General features: G+C 36.6%; 3 protein-coding genes across 3 annotated transcripts; all 3 read right to left on the bottom strand.

The window, feature by feature from the left end:
- Positions 1-332: 332 nt before the first annotated feature.
- On the bottom strand, positions 333-4,965 carry MONOS_4102 (uncharacterized protein; the record flags this gene model as incomplete). Its single annotated transcript, XM_067874148.1, has 6 exons — positions 333-3,473; positions 3,601-4,107; positions 4,237-4,430; positions 4,498-4,702; positions 4,758-4,884; positions 4,928-4,965. The coding sequence occupies 6 exons, from the start codon at positions 4,963-4,965 to the stop codon at positions 444-446; spliced, it is 4,101 nt and encodes a 1,366-aa protein (XP_067733534.1). The 3' UTR covers positions 333-443.
- A 1,154-nt stretch (positions 4,966-6,119) lies between these two features.
- Positions 6,120-9,401, bottom strand: MONOS_4101 (putative splicing factor, arginine/serine-rich 4/5/6; the record flags this gene model as incomplete). The annotated part of the gene is made up of 3 exons (XM_067874147.1): positions 6,120-8,735; positions 8,790-8,928; positions 8,981-9,401. The coding sequence occupies 3 exons, from the start codon at positions 9,399-9,401 to the stop codon at positions 6,944-6,946; spliced, it is 2,352 nt and encodes a 783-aa protein (XP_067733535.1). The 3' UTR covers positions 6,120-6,943.
- A 5,290-nt stretch (positions 9,402-14,691) lies between these two features.
- On the bottom strand, positions 14,692-19,860 carry MONOS_4100 (uncharacterized protein; the record flags this gene model as incomplete). Its single annotated transcript, XM_067874146.1, has 1 exon — positions 14,692-19,860. One exon carries the CDS (start codon positions 19,858-19,860, stop codon positions 14,692-14,694), a length of 5,169 nt encoding a protein of 1,722 aa, XP_067733536.1.
- Positions 19,861-19,902: the final 42 nt, after the last annotated feature.

Here is a 19,902-nt window from a genome sequence, read left to right on the forward strand (position 1 = left end):
TTTTTATGAAAAGACGTTATTCTCCGCTTAATTATGAGTTTCAAAAGAATATTTCTATTGAACATATTCGTTGGTATTCAAATGGTCCAGTTTATTTTTTGACAAAATTCTTTTTTTGTGTTTTTTATTTGAAATGTGCATTTTGTTCCCATTCACCTATTTCAATGGGAAAATAAAAAATAAAGAAAAAATTATCATCAACAAAAAGAAAACAAACAATGTTGTTTTTCATAAAGTTATTTTCAATGATTGAACAAATTTTTGAAGAGGAAATAGATCACTCTTTTGAGCCTGGTTTAATTTACGATTTGATGAAATCACAAAGATTGCACAAAAGAAAGTTCGATAATTAGTATTTAAACTGTTCCTTTAATATTTTTTGAATTGTTTTCAAAGTCAATTGAAATAAAAACATGCAAATGATGTGAATAATTGAAGTGACTTTACTTGAAAAGAGGAAGCAAATCTTCCTGTCTTTCTTCATCGAGCATGTTCCACATTTTTGCTAAGTATTCAGCAGGGAAGCATTTTGTAAGCGATCGAAGAAACTCTTGCAGCTTTTCATCTGCTTCTTTTGAAACAAGAGGAGATGAAACGATCTGAACGAGCACTGAAAGCAAGCGCCGGAGCTCTTGTGCAACCAAATCGTCTGCCCTATCAACCGGACTTCCGTCTCTAAGAACCGCCAAGCAACGCTGAGCAACATCAGGCGTCTTTCCAAACACAGCAGTGTCGCTTGCTTGGAGCATCCGCAAAAGCTGGTCGTGGCACCACACAGCTTCATCGACATCGGTGCTGAGAGGAAGGCATTCGTACCACAGGCGCTTCAGCTGGAAGACTTGCGCTGCATCAAGAACAGAGCTCTGCTGACGCATGAAATACTGCAGAACGCGCATCAATACAGCAACCGCATTGTCATAAGCCTCCAGCTGGCTTTCTTCCATGGAGTTAACATTCACCTTTATCCAATGCTTGGCATACTCCAAGGCCTGTTGCAGCACAGGTGCAGACGATGCATTGTTCGCATCTGCAATCCGTCCTAATGCGGTCAAAGCTGCAATACGTGTGTCCGTTTCCTCGACTGCGATTGAGTGGGACGGGTCTGCGTAGTAGAGGAAGTACGGCGCGAATGTTGATATCGATTCCTGTCCCTTATTACCCCCATCCTTAATGCATGCAGTCATCATATACAATGCAAGTGCCCTATCAGCATCATCGTTGAATGGAAGTGGGTTCTCTGGTGTTGGTGTAGCTGCCATCTCAGTGATGATTGGCAGCAAAAGAAGAAACCCGTCACAGAACGCATCGCCATATGTGCGGAAGAGCAAAGTGACGAAGGACAAAACAGAGCCAGACATGCTATTTGTGGACTCGTATTCATCAACATCATCCAGCTCATCCACTCCAACAACATCATCTGCATCGTCTTGAGTTCCTGCTTCTGCATGTTCCACAACTCCAAGGCTTTTCATAAGAAGCTTCTTGTGATAGCGTATCCGAAGAAGCAGCTCCTTCATTCCTTTCGTCAATCCAAGCACATCCAAATGTCCGCTAGCACTTTGTGGAAGCGGAAGAGCTGCCCATGGCGAAGGCGACGGAGGAGCTCCAGCCATCTGAGCCCAAGGCGACATGCATTTGCTCCACTCCGGAGCAGGAGTGGGCGTAAGAAGAGGGGAGACGCTCTCCAGCGCAAAGATTAAGCTGGAAGCAACACTTGTCCTAACCGCAGCCGACATGGAAACTGATGGAAGCTCTCGTGAAGAAGCTACGGGCCCTGAGGCACTTCCTGCAGAAACTTCTGGAGGTGATCGGAGCGAGTCTATCAGCAAAGGCATTGCGCAGTTAGCAAATCGAGTGAACAGAGCAACTGGATGGCAGCCATCAGGAATTGGAGGCAGAGGTGGAAGAGGTGGGAGAGCGCTATCAGCAGCTGTTTGCGGATGACTTTGTGGGTACAACGGATGAAACACATCTTCCGCTGGATTCGCACGCGGAGACACGCAAATGATGCAGTTGGAGACGAGAGATGCAGCAGAATCGATTGAAATAGAGAGAAGTGCTGTTCTTGCCTCTTCCATCACACTCAGCCCAGTTGTAATGCACGGCTCAACATACGGAGCGAAATAGGGACCGACCGAGCGCGCAATGATGGACAATCGCAGCAGAGCATTTTCCCTATCGCTCAGTGCGTTCTCGGCCTCTCCACGCATCTCCACAAGAGAGTCCTGCATGGAAGTTGATTTCCCCTCCATTTGGTCTCCAGGAGTCGAATCACTCGGAGCCCCGATGCTTGTGGCAGTGCTGGCTATCATGTCGATGTCAGCCTCAGTCAGAGCAGCCTTCTTTTGCGCATCTTTCAGGAGAAGCGGCACAGTCAGCGGCAGAAGAGGAGCAAAGCGTCCTCCGAGAAGCGTGGGAAGGCGCGTCCACACAGACTGGATTGAATCCAAACGCTGGTCACTTGAGAAAGCCTTTGATGCTGTTTGAGAATCTGCCGGTGAGGAAGAGGAAGAAGGAGATGAAAGCGCATTGAACATCTTCAGCACTGCTCCTGTGAACTGGGCGATCCATCTTGCAGCTATGGTCTTGCCACAAGAGACGAGGAGAGCAGAGACGCAGTCCACCACAACTCCCTGGTATGTAATGAGATCCTCAGAGTCAGTGGGCAGCACATCCTTCTCCACAACAACCATCATTGCCTGGATCATCTGGTTGACCTGCTCTGCCTGTTGTGCACTCCACTGCTCCAGCAGCTCTTCAGCTGCATCGGCCACTTCAACCAGCGAGCGGACAGCTTCTATGCGCTCTTTTGCCATCTGAGACATACCGACTGAGTACAGAATAGGAATGACAAGAGGCAGCAGTGGCTTCAGATGCGACTTGGGAATGTTTGCTGCTGCCACAGCCAGCAGACGCAATGCAGACATCCTAATTGAAGGAATGGTATTCAGCACAGAGTGTTGCATGATGGACAGCACAGCAGAGACGGCTCGAATGACAAAGGGCTTTTTCTTCACGAATCGCTGAACCGGTGCAGAGAAAAGCGAGTTAAAGAGCTCGAGAATAGCCAGGCCAATTCGAGGATACGCAGCAGCCAGGCCATTCGAAGGAATAACAACAGCGTTAGATGCATCTGCAGATGAAGAAGCAGTTGCAGCAGATGAAGTTTGTGATAGTCCACTTGAAGGTGTCAAAGAAGACGAGGAAGAAGGCGAGGATGTAGCACACAGAACAGCCAGAGTTTCGTCCAAAACTGAGCCAATCTCTTGTTTTGTCAGTTCATCCTTCACTCCTTCCAGTGACGTGGCTATTGCTCTTATTGCCATGTATTGCTCCTTTGGCTGAGCTGAATGCAACGCGGGCTGAAAAACTGCTGGAAAGAAAGGACGGAAATACTGCTCGGCTCTAAATGTTCCGGATATGTCGCTAAAAACCTGCAGCCCCAACGATATTGTATCATCAGGATCCTCATTCTGAAAATAGATGGATTCAAATAAGATGAATTTAAAAAAAAGGAAAAAATGAAAAATGAAAAAAAAGTTAATTTGAATATGAATGATTTATTTTTTGTGTTTTAGGTTCAGATAAATTTTCGCAAACATCTTCGTCTTCCATCCATTGTTTGTCTTCAGCCAGCCGAGCATTCACCAGCAGACGCCATCCGATTGCAACAACCGCCGCAAGCTCCTTCGATCCGCCGAGTCTGATCTTAAACGGCCTTATGAGCGACACCAAGAAGGTTGTGGTGATTGACCGTAGCTCTTTCAAGTTCTCACGGACAGACGCAGGAAGCACCTTCATTTCGCACCCTGGCGTCGCTGCCGCCTGGTCAGACTCTTCGATTGCGTTGCTTGAAACGGTAATAAATCCACCGAGCTTTTCGAGCCAGGAAGAAAGTGTGGCTCTGAAAAAATTGGGAACTTTGTCGGCCAAATCAATTAGCAGCTGCTGTGTTTCAATTGCACCAGAATAATCGCCTTCTGCAAGCAGACTTTCCAGACGCACAAGAACCACAGGGGCCAATTCGCTAATGTGTTTAAGTGTCTTTTTGTCTTGCTTTACTAAAAACAAAAGAACAGTAATTGCACGGATTGCATATCTGTTCATCTATTCAAAAAATGGGAAAAAAACATAGAAATTAAAGATTTTTTGGAGGAAAGAAATATTAGGTGAAAAGTACAAAAGCAATATTGTAATATGTTATATGTTATATGAATTTTAAAAATAAAATCAAACTTTTTTGCTTTGGGTGTCCGTTAAAGCATTTCTGAAGATCTCATATAACTGTGGAATATATTGCAAGAAATGCTTTCCATTAAAATCAATAATTTCCGAAAAAATTAAAATTGCCCCTTCGCGTATTCTTAGTTCGGGGCTCGTTGCCCATTCTCCCAGCGCTTTTACCGTGGCTGTTTTTTCTGATTCACCAACTAAATAAAAAGTCCATTCAAAAATGAAAATCAAAAAAGAAAATTCATTCAAAATCAAATGCACAACCATCAAGCAATAAAGAAAGAAAGTTGGAATAGCAATGAGTTATATGTATGGACACGACTGGATTGAAAGACAGATTGAGAAAAGCAGAGTTTAAAGCAGAATGAAGTGCATTTCGGGTTTGCAGAGAAATTTTGTTGAAAATAGAAAATTTAGGATTTCGTGCAGCCAATTGCCTCCTGAGTTGAGACAAAATAAATTTAACAACCTATATTAATTACATAATAAATGTTTTTCATCATTTCAAAAATAATAAGGCAAACATAGTCTGGTTGTGAAGGTTCAAGAAGTGAAAGCATATACTGAACAAATAGATCTGGATTTGTTGAGGATAGATTCTCCAAAGATGCCGAAGCAGGCTTCCGAAGAGAATCATTTGGAGATAAATTGCTTAAAAGGTATTAAAATGAGAATTAACAAAATCCATTCAAACTTTTCAACAAGAACTCTGCACTGCTCCTTTATTTCCATTTCAAACTTTTCAAAATGGAAAGAAAGAACGTTTCTTTTTATGATCTTTAAAATTATAATTTTTTCTTTAAATGGATTTTTATTTTTGTGATTAGTTCAAGTTTTATTTTTTTGTTCAACAATTATAGTTGTATTGTCTAATTTTTTATAAGAAAGTCAAATTCTGATAAATCAAAATAGAACTGAAAAGCAAAAAAGTGATAAGCTTTTATTTATCATTTTTAAACTGAAAATTATATCAACAAAAATTAGAATCAGAGCGTGAAACACAATTGAGTGAGCAAAACTTAACTTAAACTTCATATTTTTAAACGAAAACAAAAATATTATCTGACAACGTTGATGTGAAAGTTATGAAATGAAGGAATTGTCACGTTTTTGCAAAATATCATCTATCAAAGTTTTTCTTTCATATTTTCATCTTCAATAATAATTAAATCGAATTTAAAAAATCCTTGAAAACTTTCAAAATTATCTGCTATAGTCTTGTAATGTTTTTTTCAAAATATTAGTTTCATTGCATTGAATGCAATCTATTTATTCAGCCACTTCATGAATGTGATCAAAAAGTCGTTACCCATTAGCCTAACAAAAAAAATGAAGTAAAATCCACCATTTTACAATAATAAACAAAGTCGAAATGCTAGGAAGTGACAAGATTTAAATTTCTCTCCATAAGTTGATGAATCTTATGATTATTTCCATGATTTCTAGCAATTCCAACATGAAAAAATAATTGTCAATATAAAATCCAAGTTTAACTAAAGGAAGTGTTAAATGCAAGCTACGTTGATTCCATAACACATCCACCAAGAGATCCAACAAATCTGTAACAAAAAAGAAGTGCCATACAATAAATATCCAAGAAATTTTATCAACCGTCATGAAATACAAACCACTTTCATTTTAATTGCTAAATGCTTTCATAAACATCTCTCAACATTCAACTTCCACACCATAAATCTGAGCAAATGAATATCCAAAATCACCTTTCCTGAATTAGAACACTCCAAAAAAATGAGTTAGCTTTATCAATAACTTGTTTCGAAATCGTGAAACCATGAAACGTACAAGCAATTGTGTTTGAGGTATTAAGCTATTTCCAATAACAGCAATATTTCGAAATAGCGAGAAAAATGTTGAACTTCAAACAACAACATTTATTTTTATTAGCATTGCAAAACAATTCTTAGTGCATTGAGAAAATAAATTTGAATTCAGATTGATAAATGATCTACTGTCAAAATGTAAATGTATTCTGATTAATTTTTGGTATAAATTTATGAATATCTTTCCCAACATATAAAAGAAGCTTTTTCTTTCAATTCATATTGTGAGTGTGCAGGATAAATGAAAACAAAGAAGACACAGAAAATGACAAATAAAATATACGGAAGAACTACTATCCACCTCCAATCCAACAATTGCTCCGAAATTTTAAAAAAAAAAATTATCTATACGTTCCAAATAAGAGTAGGAGGAAGTTCGTTAAATTTTTCTCAAAAAGGAGTGACTTGCTTGTTTCCGATGATTTATTTGATTGTCTGATACCAAGAAAGAATAGGAAACAAGTTGAAAAATATGCAAACACAGAATGAAGCAATTCCGCCAACTATTCGAGTTAGAAAGTATCCTAATATCATTCAAAACTGCTGAATTGCCAAAAATAAAATGTACTCTTTCAAGAAAGAATGATTCCCAAATATGTCAGATGCCAGTTAAATGTATGATTGTGAAAGGTACTGCAAATCATCAAATGATCCAAACTATCGTCGTTTATAACTCTTACCCAGGGAAACTGAATCGATAGCATCTGAATCAAATGTGCAATCAATTAAAACGCAATGAAGAAAAAAAAGAGCTAAGCACCTGTTCAGTGATCCGACAAATAAATAAAATATCATTCTCCATCAAAATTAAAAAATACAGCTCCACCAGCACCCATTCACAAAAGGGGGGAAAAAAACTGAAAACAAAGTTATGCACGATTTGATTGAGGAGGCGTTGCCTTTGCCTGTTGAGTTGCTTGATTAATAAGCGCTTGTTGTGTAAGTTGTTGAGCCTGCTGCTGTGTCTGTTGTGTCTGCGATGCCTGCTGAACCTGTTGTGCCTGTTGTGCCTGTTGTGTTTGCTGTGCTTGTTGAGTTTGCTGTGTCTGTTGCTGTAACTGTTGTTGCTGTTGAAGCTGCTGCTGTGTGGTCAGCAGAGATAAAACCTGTTGAAGAATAGCAGCATTCAGCGTTTGCCCAAGTGGAAGCGCCGTGGCTGCACTAAGTTGCGGCGCTTGTAGCTGCTGGAGTGCGTGATGCTGTTGTAACTGCTGCAGTTGCTGTTGAGCCTGCAGCTGAGGCAAAAGCTGTGCTGCTTGGAGCAGAGTCGACGGGATTTGTGCAACACCTTGAGGAGTCATTATAAGCAACGGATTCGATCCAACAGAAGGCGCAACTGATCCAGGCACTTGTGTTGCTTGTGGAATTTGAAGCTGGAGTTGAGGTTGTGCAGCAACGCCTCCTGATTGTTGGGCTGGCGGCTGGCCAGCGATAGGAACTTGCACCGCTGCAGCTGCCTGTGTCTGTGGTTGTGTTTGTGAAGAGTTAGAAGTGTTAGAAGTGTTTGGCTGAGCAGGATAAGATTCGGATGGCGATGCTGTCTGCGCCAGAGACTGAGATGGAGAAGGGGAAAGCAGTGGCGTTTGAGGTGAGGTGCTGTGCTGGCGAAAATACGGTGAGTGTGAAGACGTGCGTCCAGCTGATGGTGAGCGGGAGTAATATCGCTGACGCATCATCGAGCTCGAGTTTCCAACATGAACAGAATGTGTGCGCGAAGGAGATGGTGAGTGAGAAGCTGCTCTGGAACTAGCTCGCCGCTGCGAATTATAAGGAGACCGCGACCTGTGATAATAGTGTTTGGATCCTTCTTTCCATGAGCTACCGTCGCGGTGCCTGTCCATGCTTCGTCTACTGGCATATTGATCACGTCTTTCTGTACTGTGCCCTTCTCTTCTTGAAGGCTGCTCATACCAGTGCGGACTATGTGACCTCCCGGTACTGCGCCCACGCGCAGCGTTCCGGTGAAGGTTGCCACTTCTTTCCCCGTTCCGGTTCCTACTTCTGCTTCTGTTTCTGCTTCGGGATCTGCTCCTGCTCAGATAGCGATGATAGCTGTGGCTTTGAATCGAAGCATGATTTGTGCTGTGTGTGTAACTTCTGCCTCTGGAGCGACTGCGTGTTCTGCTTCCAGCCCGGCTTCTTACCTGGCTCCTGCTCCTGCCTCGGCTATAACCGTATCTTCGGCTTCTGCTACGCGTTCTGCTTCTGCCGTGTGAATGATGATCCGAATGATAGTGAGAATGATCTGAAGAATGAGAATTTGAAGGATAAGAATTTGAAATAGAAGATGAGGATTTATAAGATGCGTGACTGGATGACTTTGAAGATGTGGCACTATGAGGATTTTGAGAATTGTTTGAAGGTTTTGCTGCTCGTGAAGTTCGTGATGAATCGTATTGACTTGAATAGGCATAATCAACTGTTATCTGATTTCCATAAAACATTGACTCGTTCAAGTCCTGCTTCGTGTGTATAGCATCTTCTAGTTTATAAAATGTTACGTTACAATACGTGTCCCGCATGTCTACACTCACAATTGGTCCAAATTTTGTGAACAATCTCCTCAAAGCACTTGAACTAGTATGAACAGGATCATATCCAACAACAAATAATGTTCTTGACGGAGGCGGTGGAGGGCGTTTCAGTATGTCCATTAATCGCCTATGGCAATTGTTTTCAAATTAATAAAAAATCAAATGCGTTTGATTGTTAAACCTTTTGTATTGATTTTCTCCTTTTGCTCTTTGAACGTAAATACCATCACAATCGGGAACAATCTTCTTTCCATTCATTTCAGCAATTGCTTTTTCATGATCCCCTTTAAAAATAACAAATGCATATCCACGTTTCTTTTCTGAAAAAAATACAATTTGAGTACAAATTGAAATGAACAAAGAAAAGCACACCGACTTTTAAAATTTTTCCATATGGTTCAAAGGCCTTGACAATATCGCTCGTTCGAATTTTCTGTGAAATATTTGCAACGTGAAGTGAAACTGAAGCATCCAGATCACTCAATAAAAGTTTTTGTTCGATGGTGCCTGGAAACACCATGTTTTGCTGAATAGAAGGAACAGTTGCTTCTTTCATTGTTCCTTGCCATGTTCCTTGCGTCTGTGCTCTGGGCTCCTCACTTGTTTGGTCGCTCCAACTGTCTTCGTCGGATTTAATTTCAGTATCCCAGGGAGCATCGTCGGAAAAAGATCCAACAGGAGGAGCTAATTCCTTATTATCTAAATCAAATTTTTCAGATTCTTCTGTTGGTTCATTTGGAACAATTGAAGTTTCTTGCGTTGGCGTGGAAGATCTTGAATGAGACTGTTCCATTTATATATAATGGTCTGCAAAAAATTTAAAAATGAATTGAAAAATAACAACAAAGATAATTATTTCTCTCTCTTAAGATTTAAGCTGAATAATAATGAAAAGAAAAAATGGATAGAAATTCATTATTTATTGTTTTCAAAATTCAATGATATTTAGAAAAAAATGAATTCAATTAATTCATAACTTCATTTCTCAGTTCATTAAATTTATTTTGCGAATATACACCAAAAATTATTCAAAATGAGAATTTTTGCAATCGAATTAATAATTTTGCAAACGAATTGAAAAATATTTCATTCAAGATAATAATTTTTCATTCATATTAATAATTTTTGCGTTCGAAATGAAAAAATTTCAAACGAAATAAAAATTATTGAATTCAAAATGAAAATATCTTATGTTTTCATATGAATAAAAATTTAATGATATTATAAAAATTTTAATCAGAAAATTAAAAATTTCAAAAAAATTTCTTACGAGCAAGAAAATAATGACTGCACAATATTATTTCCGATTCAAAAGCGAAAAACTGATTTTCACAAAATTTCGTGAGAGTGCGAAAAATTTTTTGTTAGGTTTTCAACAATTTTTAATTCGAATGCAAAAATTATTATTTCGTTTGAAAATTTTATTTATTTGTTTGCAAATTTTCCATTTTGAACGCAAAAGTTCTCATTTTGAATAATTTTTGGTGTATAGTTAGTGTTAATAATGGTGGACACTTTCAATAACTGTGGACAGTGGCTTTATCTCAACCACCGTTGACAGTTGCTTTTTGACAATTAACTCAATTATTCCCTCAATGAATATGAACTTATATATCTTTCAAAAATGAATCTTTCTTTATTCCTGGGAGCAAGTTGTAACAATACAGTACGTCTCATAAGTTCATATTCAATGAGGGAATAATTGGGTTAATTGTCAAAATACAACTATCAACGGTTGTTGAGATAATTCAACTGTCCACAGTTATTGAAAGTGTCCACCATTATTAACACTAACTATATATTTTTAATGGAAAAACTTTTAAATAAAACACTTTTTGATATTTTGAGATTATATGTAATAAAGATTTTTAGAGATAGACCGGTGATATGCTGAGCATCAGAAAGTCAATAAAAGCGTCGCATCCCTTCTGATGTGAACATTTTCATAGTGAACATGACGTGACTGAAAAAATTAAAATATTAAATAAAGAAAAATATATTTAAAATAAAATAATAAAAAATAAAAAAATAAAATAAAATAAAAATAAAAATAAAAATAAAATGTTATAAAATAAATTATTAAATAAGTGTCTGAATATATATATATATATAATAATAAATTAAACATAACTCTTAATTAATATTTTCAATTAATTTTGTACATGCACAAAATACGACCGGTAACAAAAGTGATATATGTCACATCTATAATAATAACATTTCATGAACGTGAATTTTTTCATCCGATTGTTTGCGGAAACAGTTAAAAATGTTATTTTCAATTTTGGTGAAATTCAAAAATCCTGTTACAATTTGATTGAAACAAATGTGTTTTTTTGAGGGTTTTTATTTGTTCGCTTTTGAGATAAGTGTTTATGTTATAGTTTTATCCAAAATCAGCTTGTTGGGGTTGAATACAGTTGCATAAATTTCTTTATAATAGAAATTCAAACATTATTTGACGCTGAACAAAAAAAAATGCTCTATTCAAATTATGAACAAGTCGAATTTATTATATTCAAAGCATGTTTAAGTGATTCTTGTCGAATTTCAATTATCAATCTGTTCATTGAGAATATTGTTGAATATATCTAATGCCATTTTTTTAATTTACACCACTTTTTGAGGGAAATGATAATTTGATTAACCAAAAAATAAAAGTTTTTCGCACGAAAGAATAATAAAATTTCTTAATGAAACAGTGAACAATAACGTTTTAATCATCCACATAGATTCTTATTAACGGTCGTATATTGTTCAATTACTCGTAATTATTATTATTATTATTATTATATCAAAAACAATTTGGGAAGTTCTTTTTTTTAATTGGTATGTGAAAATGAGAATAGAATATTTTTCTACAAAAAATCATTTCAACTGAACAAAGTTCTCCATCATGGAGACAAATACTTTCATTTGACTATATTGTCAAAACAGGATTTTATCACTTAAATATAACCACATTTGTCAATAATCAAATTTGACCATGTAAAAACATTTTTAACGCATATTTATTCATTTTTCAATCATATACAATCACAGTGCAAAATATATCAAATTGCATGATATTTTATTTGGTGAAGTTATTTCATTGAAAAATCAAGATATTAAATAAAAAATTCAATTTTTGGTTTTTCGAAATTATTTTTTGATGAGTGTAAATAATGTGTATTTATAACAAAAAATTGATTTCGCAAGAAAAAATTGTGAATTTTTGAAGAATTTTCAAAAACGGAATAATAAACATAACATGATCTCAAAAGGATGCAATTACATAGAGTTTTGCACAACTTTTTGTGGCTATGTCCAATTGGGATTATTATCGATGTGACATTACACAGAAAAAAATAAAAATTTTATAAAAAAATTAATTTTGGGTCGATTTTTTTATTTTTGGATATTCTACGCAAATACACTTTTTTCACTTGCTTGAACAATTTTGATCATGAAAACACATGGGTGATTATTTTTAAAATCATAACTTTTTTCGGGGTGGAGATTTTTCAAACGTTGTTTGTCATTGGGAAGAGACATTGTGTTTGAATTGTTGAATTATCATAATTGTTATCAAAACAATTCTTTAAGCTGAAAGAAAAATGAAGATATCTTTTATAAGCCTTTTCACTTTTCAGTATTCTTTTGTTGATATTCAAGGGTTATTTTCAATCCGAATTTTTTGTAAGAAAAATTACGATATCAAAAATAATCACCCACAATATTTTGACTTATTTAAGCACATTTTTGAAAAAGTGAAAATTTTAATTATTGATCAAAAAAAAAAAAAAAAAAAAAAAAAAAAAAAAAAAAAAAAAAACGATTTTTCATTGAAAAATGAACCCATTATAATTTCAAATGTGATTATTTTTATTACGCACTGTGATTATATGCGATGAAAAATGAATGAAAAATAAGCAAAAAATGTTCTAACACACAAAAAGGTTACCAAAAGAGAATGTGATAATATTCAACGTGCTTGTTTCCGGTTTTGACTGAATTAATTAATTCACATATTTATTTAAGTTAGTGTTTTAAATGGTGGACACTTTCAAAAACAGTGGACAGTGGCATTTTCTTATCAACCGTTGATAGTTGCATTTTGATTAAAAGCCCGACTATTTCATCATTGAATATGAACTTATATGAATTGTTTCAATCACCCATCCAACACAATAAAATATTATAAAAAATGTGTTTTTCTTTATTCTTAGGAGCATGTTGTTTCATTTTTGTTTGGCTTATAAGTTTGAATTCATTGGGGGAATAATAAGGCAAATTGTCAAAAAACAACGATCATCGATTGTTGAGATAAATCCACTGTCAACGGTTATTGGAAGTGTCCACAATTATAAACACCAATTATATAAATTTTCAATTTGAAGCGACATCGCATAGAATCAAAATCGGCTTTTGTCACAAAAAGTTGTGCAAAACTCGATGTGATCATATCCGATTTGGACTGTATCTTCACAAAAGAATATTCACTGTTGGAGATTCAAGTTTGACCATTTCAAAGATTAAGTTCTCATGAATAGAAGAAACACAACAAAATATAGATTCTCTCAAAGAACAAGAGATTTATTTTAATAAACAAATAAAGAAAATATGAAACATGATGGAATTGGAGAGATTGTTGAAAGCATTGAAAGAAAATCAAAGAAAGAGAGAATGCTTGATGAACATCATATGCTGAAAGATGATGATTTCAAAATCAATGAAAAATGAAAAAAGTCCAAACCAAAATGTTTGTGAACAAAAGAGAGAGCCAGTTGATTCCATAAAGTTATTGACAATTGAATAATTTCGAAACACAACGATGGTTTCCATGAAGATAAGAAATTCAGGTACAATCCCCATATGTGGACATAACCCTAAATAGTTATTTTTTGGGTTATTGTTGTCTTTTTAAAAACCCTAAAAACCAAAATAAACCTAATGAAACAGTTTTATATAAACATGAACAAATATTCTTGTTGTTCAGTTGCACTTGTATCAACTCAAACCTAAGATATTTACATTTTAAAGATCACAAAATTGAAAAACATCGAAAAATACTTTTCAAAGAAATTTGAAGGGCTATTTACAATATATTAAGCAGTTCACTAACAAATTTTTAATTCAAAATTATTTTGATTTTCATAGAAAAAAATATTTATTAAGGGTTATGTCCACCTATTGGGAAAGCACCGAAATTCAAATAAATCAACTTATTTTTTTTCTATCAACAACAATCATCCGAGATGTTCAGATAGGAAAAAAAAAGTTGAACCCTCTTTAAGCATTGAAAAATCACGTTCGTCGTGTTTTATCTGCTTCAATGATCGCTTTTCCTTCTGAAAATGAAGCGGCCATTGCTGACTATAAAAAGTGTTGTGAAAAATCAATGTGTGAGGCACAACAACAAATGAGTTACACACATAATAACCAGTAATACAAACAAAAATATTCAAAAACAAGCAAACAAAAAAATATGAACAATTCAACAATTCGAAAAGAAAAAGTGAGTGAAAGAAATTATTTGTCAAAACATTTGAAGAAGCATATCTCAAAACACAGTTGTTATGTGACAAAATATTAAACGCAAAAACAGTGAAGAAACAAAGCAAAACAAAAAACAAAGTGAAATTACAAATATCGATGCAAAAAGTGATAAAAGGATTCAAGCAGCCAATATAATCATCAAAAGAACATCTCATTAGCAAGAACACTCCTCATGATTGATCAGCATTCGAAACCCTCAGCATCACAAAAGCATCAACAAAATGAAGAGGCGATGTGAAAACTCGAAATGGCTTCCAGACTTCAGACAGGTGACAAAAATACAAACAGAAGTGTGAATTACAACAACAACAGCCAAAATAAAATCAAAATTAATGTGTTTGTGGTGGTGTAATGTTTTTCTTTTTTTTATAGCCAGCGGTCTTTCATTTTCTTTCCTCTCCCCTTCTCCATGCACAGTGACAGCTTCTTTTCAACACTGCTTTCTGCAACACCATATTGTTCCAATAGATGGTTCAAAGCATTCGCATGCTCATCTGAATTTCATCCCCTCATGCACACTCTTCTTCATCATGCACTGCCCCCATTCAGTCTTCGGTGAATATTGCATCTGTTGCTGTCACAATTATTGCTTCTTCTGGAAAGTGCCCAATCAGCCACCGCTTCACATCTGTCAGCGTTGGCCTCTCTGTCAAATCCCCCAGCACGCACTTCTTCACAAACTCTCTTCCCCACTCGCACTCAACCACCCCAATATTCGGACGCTCCCCATCCACAATCTTCTGTCCAGCAATTTCTGCCTCATATTCCCCAAACGGAACATGAAGCGTTAGGCATTCCCACAGCATCATCCCAATCGAGAATGCCACCGACTCCTTCGTTGCTTCCCTCTTCTTGTTCATCAGCAGCTCAGGCGCCTTCCATCTCAAACACTCTTTTTTGAAATTGTCATCTTCATCCTCAAAGGCTGATGAAGGCAAAGAATCATCATCTTCGTCATTGTCACTGGCAGATGTGACAACTGTTGATGATGAGATGGATGATGAGTCTGAATCATCGTCAGACGAGAAATCAGAGTGCATCACAATGCAGATCACCATGTGTTCTGAAAACAGCACAATGTGTGGGCTCAGATTGGAAAGAGATTGAAGAGGGTTTTCCATTTCATCAAATGAGTGAAGAGCACCATTTGCCACCCAAAACAACACTTGCGCAGCTGTGTGCTCTCTCTCAGTCAATGTGCCTATCGCCATCTCCTTCTTCTCGTTCCTTCCATGAAGCAGCATGAACAGAGAATCTCGCAGATCCACAATCAATTTCTCATGAGGTGATGAACAGGCCATTGCATCCACCAGATTCGACATTGAAGAGGTGGTTGGGCACAGATCTTCTCCACGAACAAAAGTTGAATCTGAATCAGTTGAACAAGTTGATGAAATGGAAGGTGAAGGCGATCTCTTTCTTGTCTCTTCTTCCTCAACCTTCTCCAACACCCAATCAGGGATCTTGTCTGATTCTCTCCCCAATATATATTCAGTTGATCCGCTTTCAGCCAGCAAATACTCTTCAGACTCTGAATGAACCATCTCTTTTCCATTTATTCTTTTCTTTATGTTTTCTTCGTTCTTTTTCTCTGCCTCCTTCTCTGCTCTCCTCCACTGCGCCTCTGGCGACATTTCCATCGTCACCATCTCAATCAGCTTTGGATCCTTTTTGACTGTGTCGTTCACAATCTCTCTCAGATCTTTATTCTCATTCTTTGCTTTCCTCCATCGAACAATGAATATTATTGAAACAATCAGAACAATCAATAAAATCACAATCAATGTTACAATCACAATCAATGCCCATGATGATTTTCCTTCTTTTCCATTTTCAACTATTCTTTCATCTCCTTTTGGTGGAGTGATGCTCTTATTCTTCAGAATGAATGGCTGTGTTGATGAAGGAGATTCTGCATTCCCAAATAAAACATGCACACTCACCTCAATATCATTTCCACAACTCCTGATGAGATCTTTTGCCACACTCCCTTCAACTTCTCTTTCTGATAAGAATACATTTGAATCAAAATCATGCTTTTCAATCTCTTTCTCATCTCCCTTCCTCTTCACAACTGCGAATGACAGATTGCAAGGAACAAGAAGCATCCCTTTGGATGTCAGTTTCATTCTATCTGTCTCTTCTTTTGCTTCCACACTCTCTAATACAGGAATGAAAAATGATGAATCCCTTTCTGAAACAATCCCTTCAAAACTGCATCCTTCATTCAACATCCAAAGTGAAGTATTTCTTTCCCATCCATCTCCTCCTTTCAAACTTATCACATTCAATGTCCCTGAGTCTGAACAGATGATATTCCTTCTCAATGATGGATATCCTTCAATGGATGGATTATTGTTCTCAAATCTTCCATCATTAACAGTCATTTCCCCTCCACTCATTGTTATTCCACCTTCTGGTGAATTCGATATTGTTATGTCTTTCATCAAAACAGAACTCTTCACAACATCAACAAGAGATCCATCCCATCTGCACATCTCTTCTCCTGTATTTAAATATTCCTCATTTCTTTCCTTTGAATTCCCATCGAAAATGCAACTGTCCATTTTCACATCTGTGCAATTCTCCAATTTCATCAATTTTCCTTTTGCTTCGTTTGAATTTACTCCACTTATTGTGCAATTTGTCAACTGCATCGTCTTTTTCATTGATAAGCAAGATATCAATGATTCTTCATTTCCTTCAACTGAAATATTATCTGTCTTGAAATCTTCAATTGTTAATTGTCCACATTCATTAATATCTATCAGAGAAGTTTTAATTGATGAATTGCAAATCGTTAATGAATCAATCACCGATGGAAGTTGTGATGAAAGAGATAATGCAGATTCATGAAGAATAAGATTTGATATTGAGCATCCATCAAGTTGCAATTCTCCTTTTTCCATATTAATAATGTAAAATGGAACACTCGCAAAAGCTTCATTTCCTTCTTCGTTAGATTGTTTTGAGGTGAATGAGCAATTTATTATCTCAAGAATTCCTCCCTCTGGAGAGATCAGTGATTCATGTGAAGAGATGAAATTTGAATCAAACACAAAATTCACTCTCACCAATGAGACTGTTCCTGTTGTTGTCATCAATGCCTCTCTTGTTCTTGTCATTCCTGATTTCACTTCAGCTTCACAATTTTCTCTGCTCTTCGAACTCAGGCTCATCTCCTTCAGATTTATCTCCCCATCAATCGTACTCTTTTCAACAACGAACATTTGACTTATGAAATCTGAAGTAAGATGCATCAGCCCATAATCAACTGAATAACATGGAAGTGTGCTTGCTCCACATTGCCTCTCATTCGATCCATTCACACTGCTCACAATGATCGTGTCACCCTGATGAATTGTCACAAAATCAATAAGATCAGTGTCGCTTGAATAATCGCATGAATCTCTTCCATATATTGCATTAATTCGCGAATAATGATTCTCTCGAAGATCAAACCGAAATTGCATTTCATTGATCTGAGATGTGATGTTGAAACACTCAATGAAAATATCATTTCCCACTCTTGCTGTGTTTGCACTGAACTTCATTCCCACAAATGTGAAATCCAATTTTCCTCTTTCCTTTGTTGCCAAATAAACTCCTCCTCCTTTTCCATTGGTACAGCTGCATTGACTGACTTCGGACTTAATCATCTTCATTGATCCAGATGCACCCAATGTGAAGAATATTGCACCTCCTTTTTCACTTGTTTCTGCTTTGCCTTCTGTGATGTTACTCGAATTCACAATCAAACAAATCTTTTTCTCACTCTTTGATTCCAAAATGCTTGCTCCATTATCATTTCTCTTCACTCCTGAAAATGATGATTGGTCAATCTCAATATTTACGTATTCTTCACCTCCTTCATTAATCTTCAATCCTGGTTCAGGTTTCTTGATTGACAAAATACATCCTTTGCTTTCATTCAACGATTTCACTCGAACATTCATCAAATGACAAGAAACTCCAATATCATTAAAAACAAAAACACTGTTTCCAACATTGCACGATTCAATCGACAAATCATTCACTTCCATTGTTCCTCTAATTGCATCCACAAATACACAATCAAATCCATTGTTCACTTCTGCCTCTGAATGGAATGAACATCCAGTAATTGTCAACTCACCTTTTCTGTTTGAAATAATTGTTTTGGCTGAGTTGTCAAATCCAGTTGACAGTTTCAGTTGGATATTTGTCAATTCAAGATGAATATCATTTACCATGAAATATTCCGGTTGGCTTCCAATTGCCTTTTCAAAATTCAAAGTTGCTTTCACATTCTCTTCTCCCATCTTCACACTCTTTTTGATCAAATAATCGGAAACATTGAATGAATCTCGAATAATAGTTGATCCTTCAATCTGAATTGTTTTCTTTCCAATTTTCTTTTCCATGTTTTCCATCCCTTTCCACATTGTTTTGCACGGCTCTTCCTCACTTCCACATCTTGCAACATCAAATCCACTCGATGAGATAAAAATCTCAAACGAGCTGTATGGAACGAGGAACATGAACAGATCTTTGTTTGAATGAAACTCATCACTTCCAACAAACAAATTACCATCTTTTATCATGGACAAGTAATTGAAGTGGAATGAATCATTTGTTACAGAACTGTTGAAATCCTTTCCCAAAATGAACATATTCTTTCCAATGGACGCTTTGTTGTTTGCAAGCGAAACGTCTTCCAAAAGAAAAGGATTTTCTTCCAAACAATTTTGACAGTTCAAATACAAGAATCCTCCTTTTCCATTGCCTGATGAAAGCGAACAAGATGATGCATTTGTCGATTTAACAACCAAAACTTCGTCATTTATTAATGTGACTCTTGCAACACCTCCTTCTTCACTGCCCTTGTTCTCAATATTTGAAAAGTTGCTGCTTTCAAACAAAACAGAAGAAGATATCATCAATGGAGATTCACCATATGAGGAACACTCAAAGATGCATCCTTCCATTGAACAATTCAACAGTTTCACTTTGTATTTTTCTTCACTTTCTCCTTCATTAACATTTGATGAGAAAAGTGAAAATGAAAACAACGAGTCAGACGATTTCACTTCTGAAATCGTGACAGAGTCCAGTTCAACCATCTTCCCTGTCGATTTGATCAAGGAAAATTCAATTGTGTTTTCCTTCCCTCCAACCACACTCATCATGCAGTTCTTCATGTGCAACTCCCCATTTTGAGTGCTTGATTCGATCACTGCTGAGATTGCCCTCTCAAAATTCGATGGAACAACAATCCCGATGGACTCCATTTCTGTCAGTGATTCTGTCTTCAGAATGGATTCTTCGGACCCACACGCTTCTCTTTGGCATTCGATTCTTATCATTTCCTCCTCTTTTGCTTTTATATGCACCCCTCCCACATCCAAACATCCAGTTACTGTCGATTTCGAACACACAACAATTTCTTCTTTTATGTTCTGTGCTCTCTTCAGATGCCCTGCCCCATAGTCCACACTCTTGCATGGCACCTTTTCAATCCCACAATACAATACCTCCATCCCAGATGTTCCATCGATAAACACCTTGTCAGCTTTATATCCGTCCAGAAATATGAACAAGTCCACATCCCAATCTCCGAATGCATCTGTTCTGTCATGTCCAACAATCGAGTTGTCTTTCTGAGTGATGTTTCCCATGAAGGCGAACAAAGGCTCTTTCACAGAAGCGACAAGGGATTCGCACACAAAATACATATCTCTTCCGACACTCGCCTTGTTGCCTGAAAACACGATATT

Source organism: Monocercomonoides exilis, assembly GCF_001643675.1.
Source record: "Monocercomonoides exilis strain PA203 chromosome Unknown scaffold7-2047599, whole genome shotgun sequence".
Lineage (NCBI taxonomy): Eukaryota > Preaxostyla > Oxymonadida > Polymastigidae > Monocercomonoides > Monocercomonoides exilis.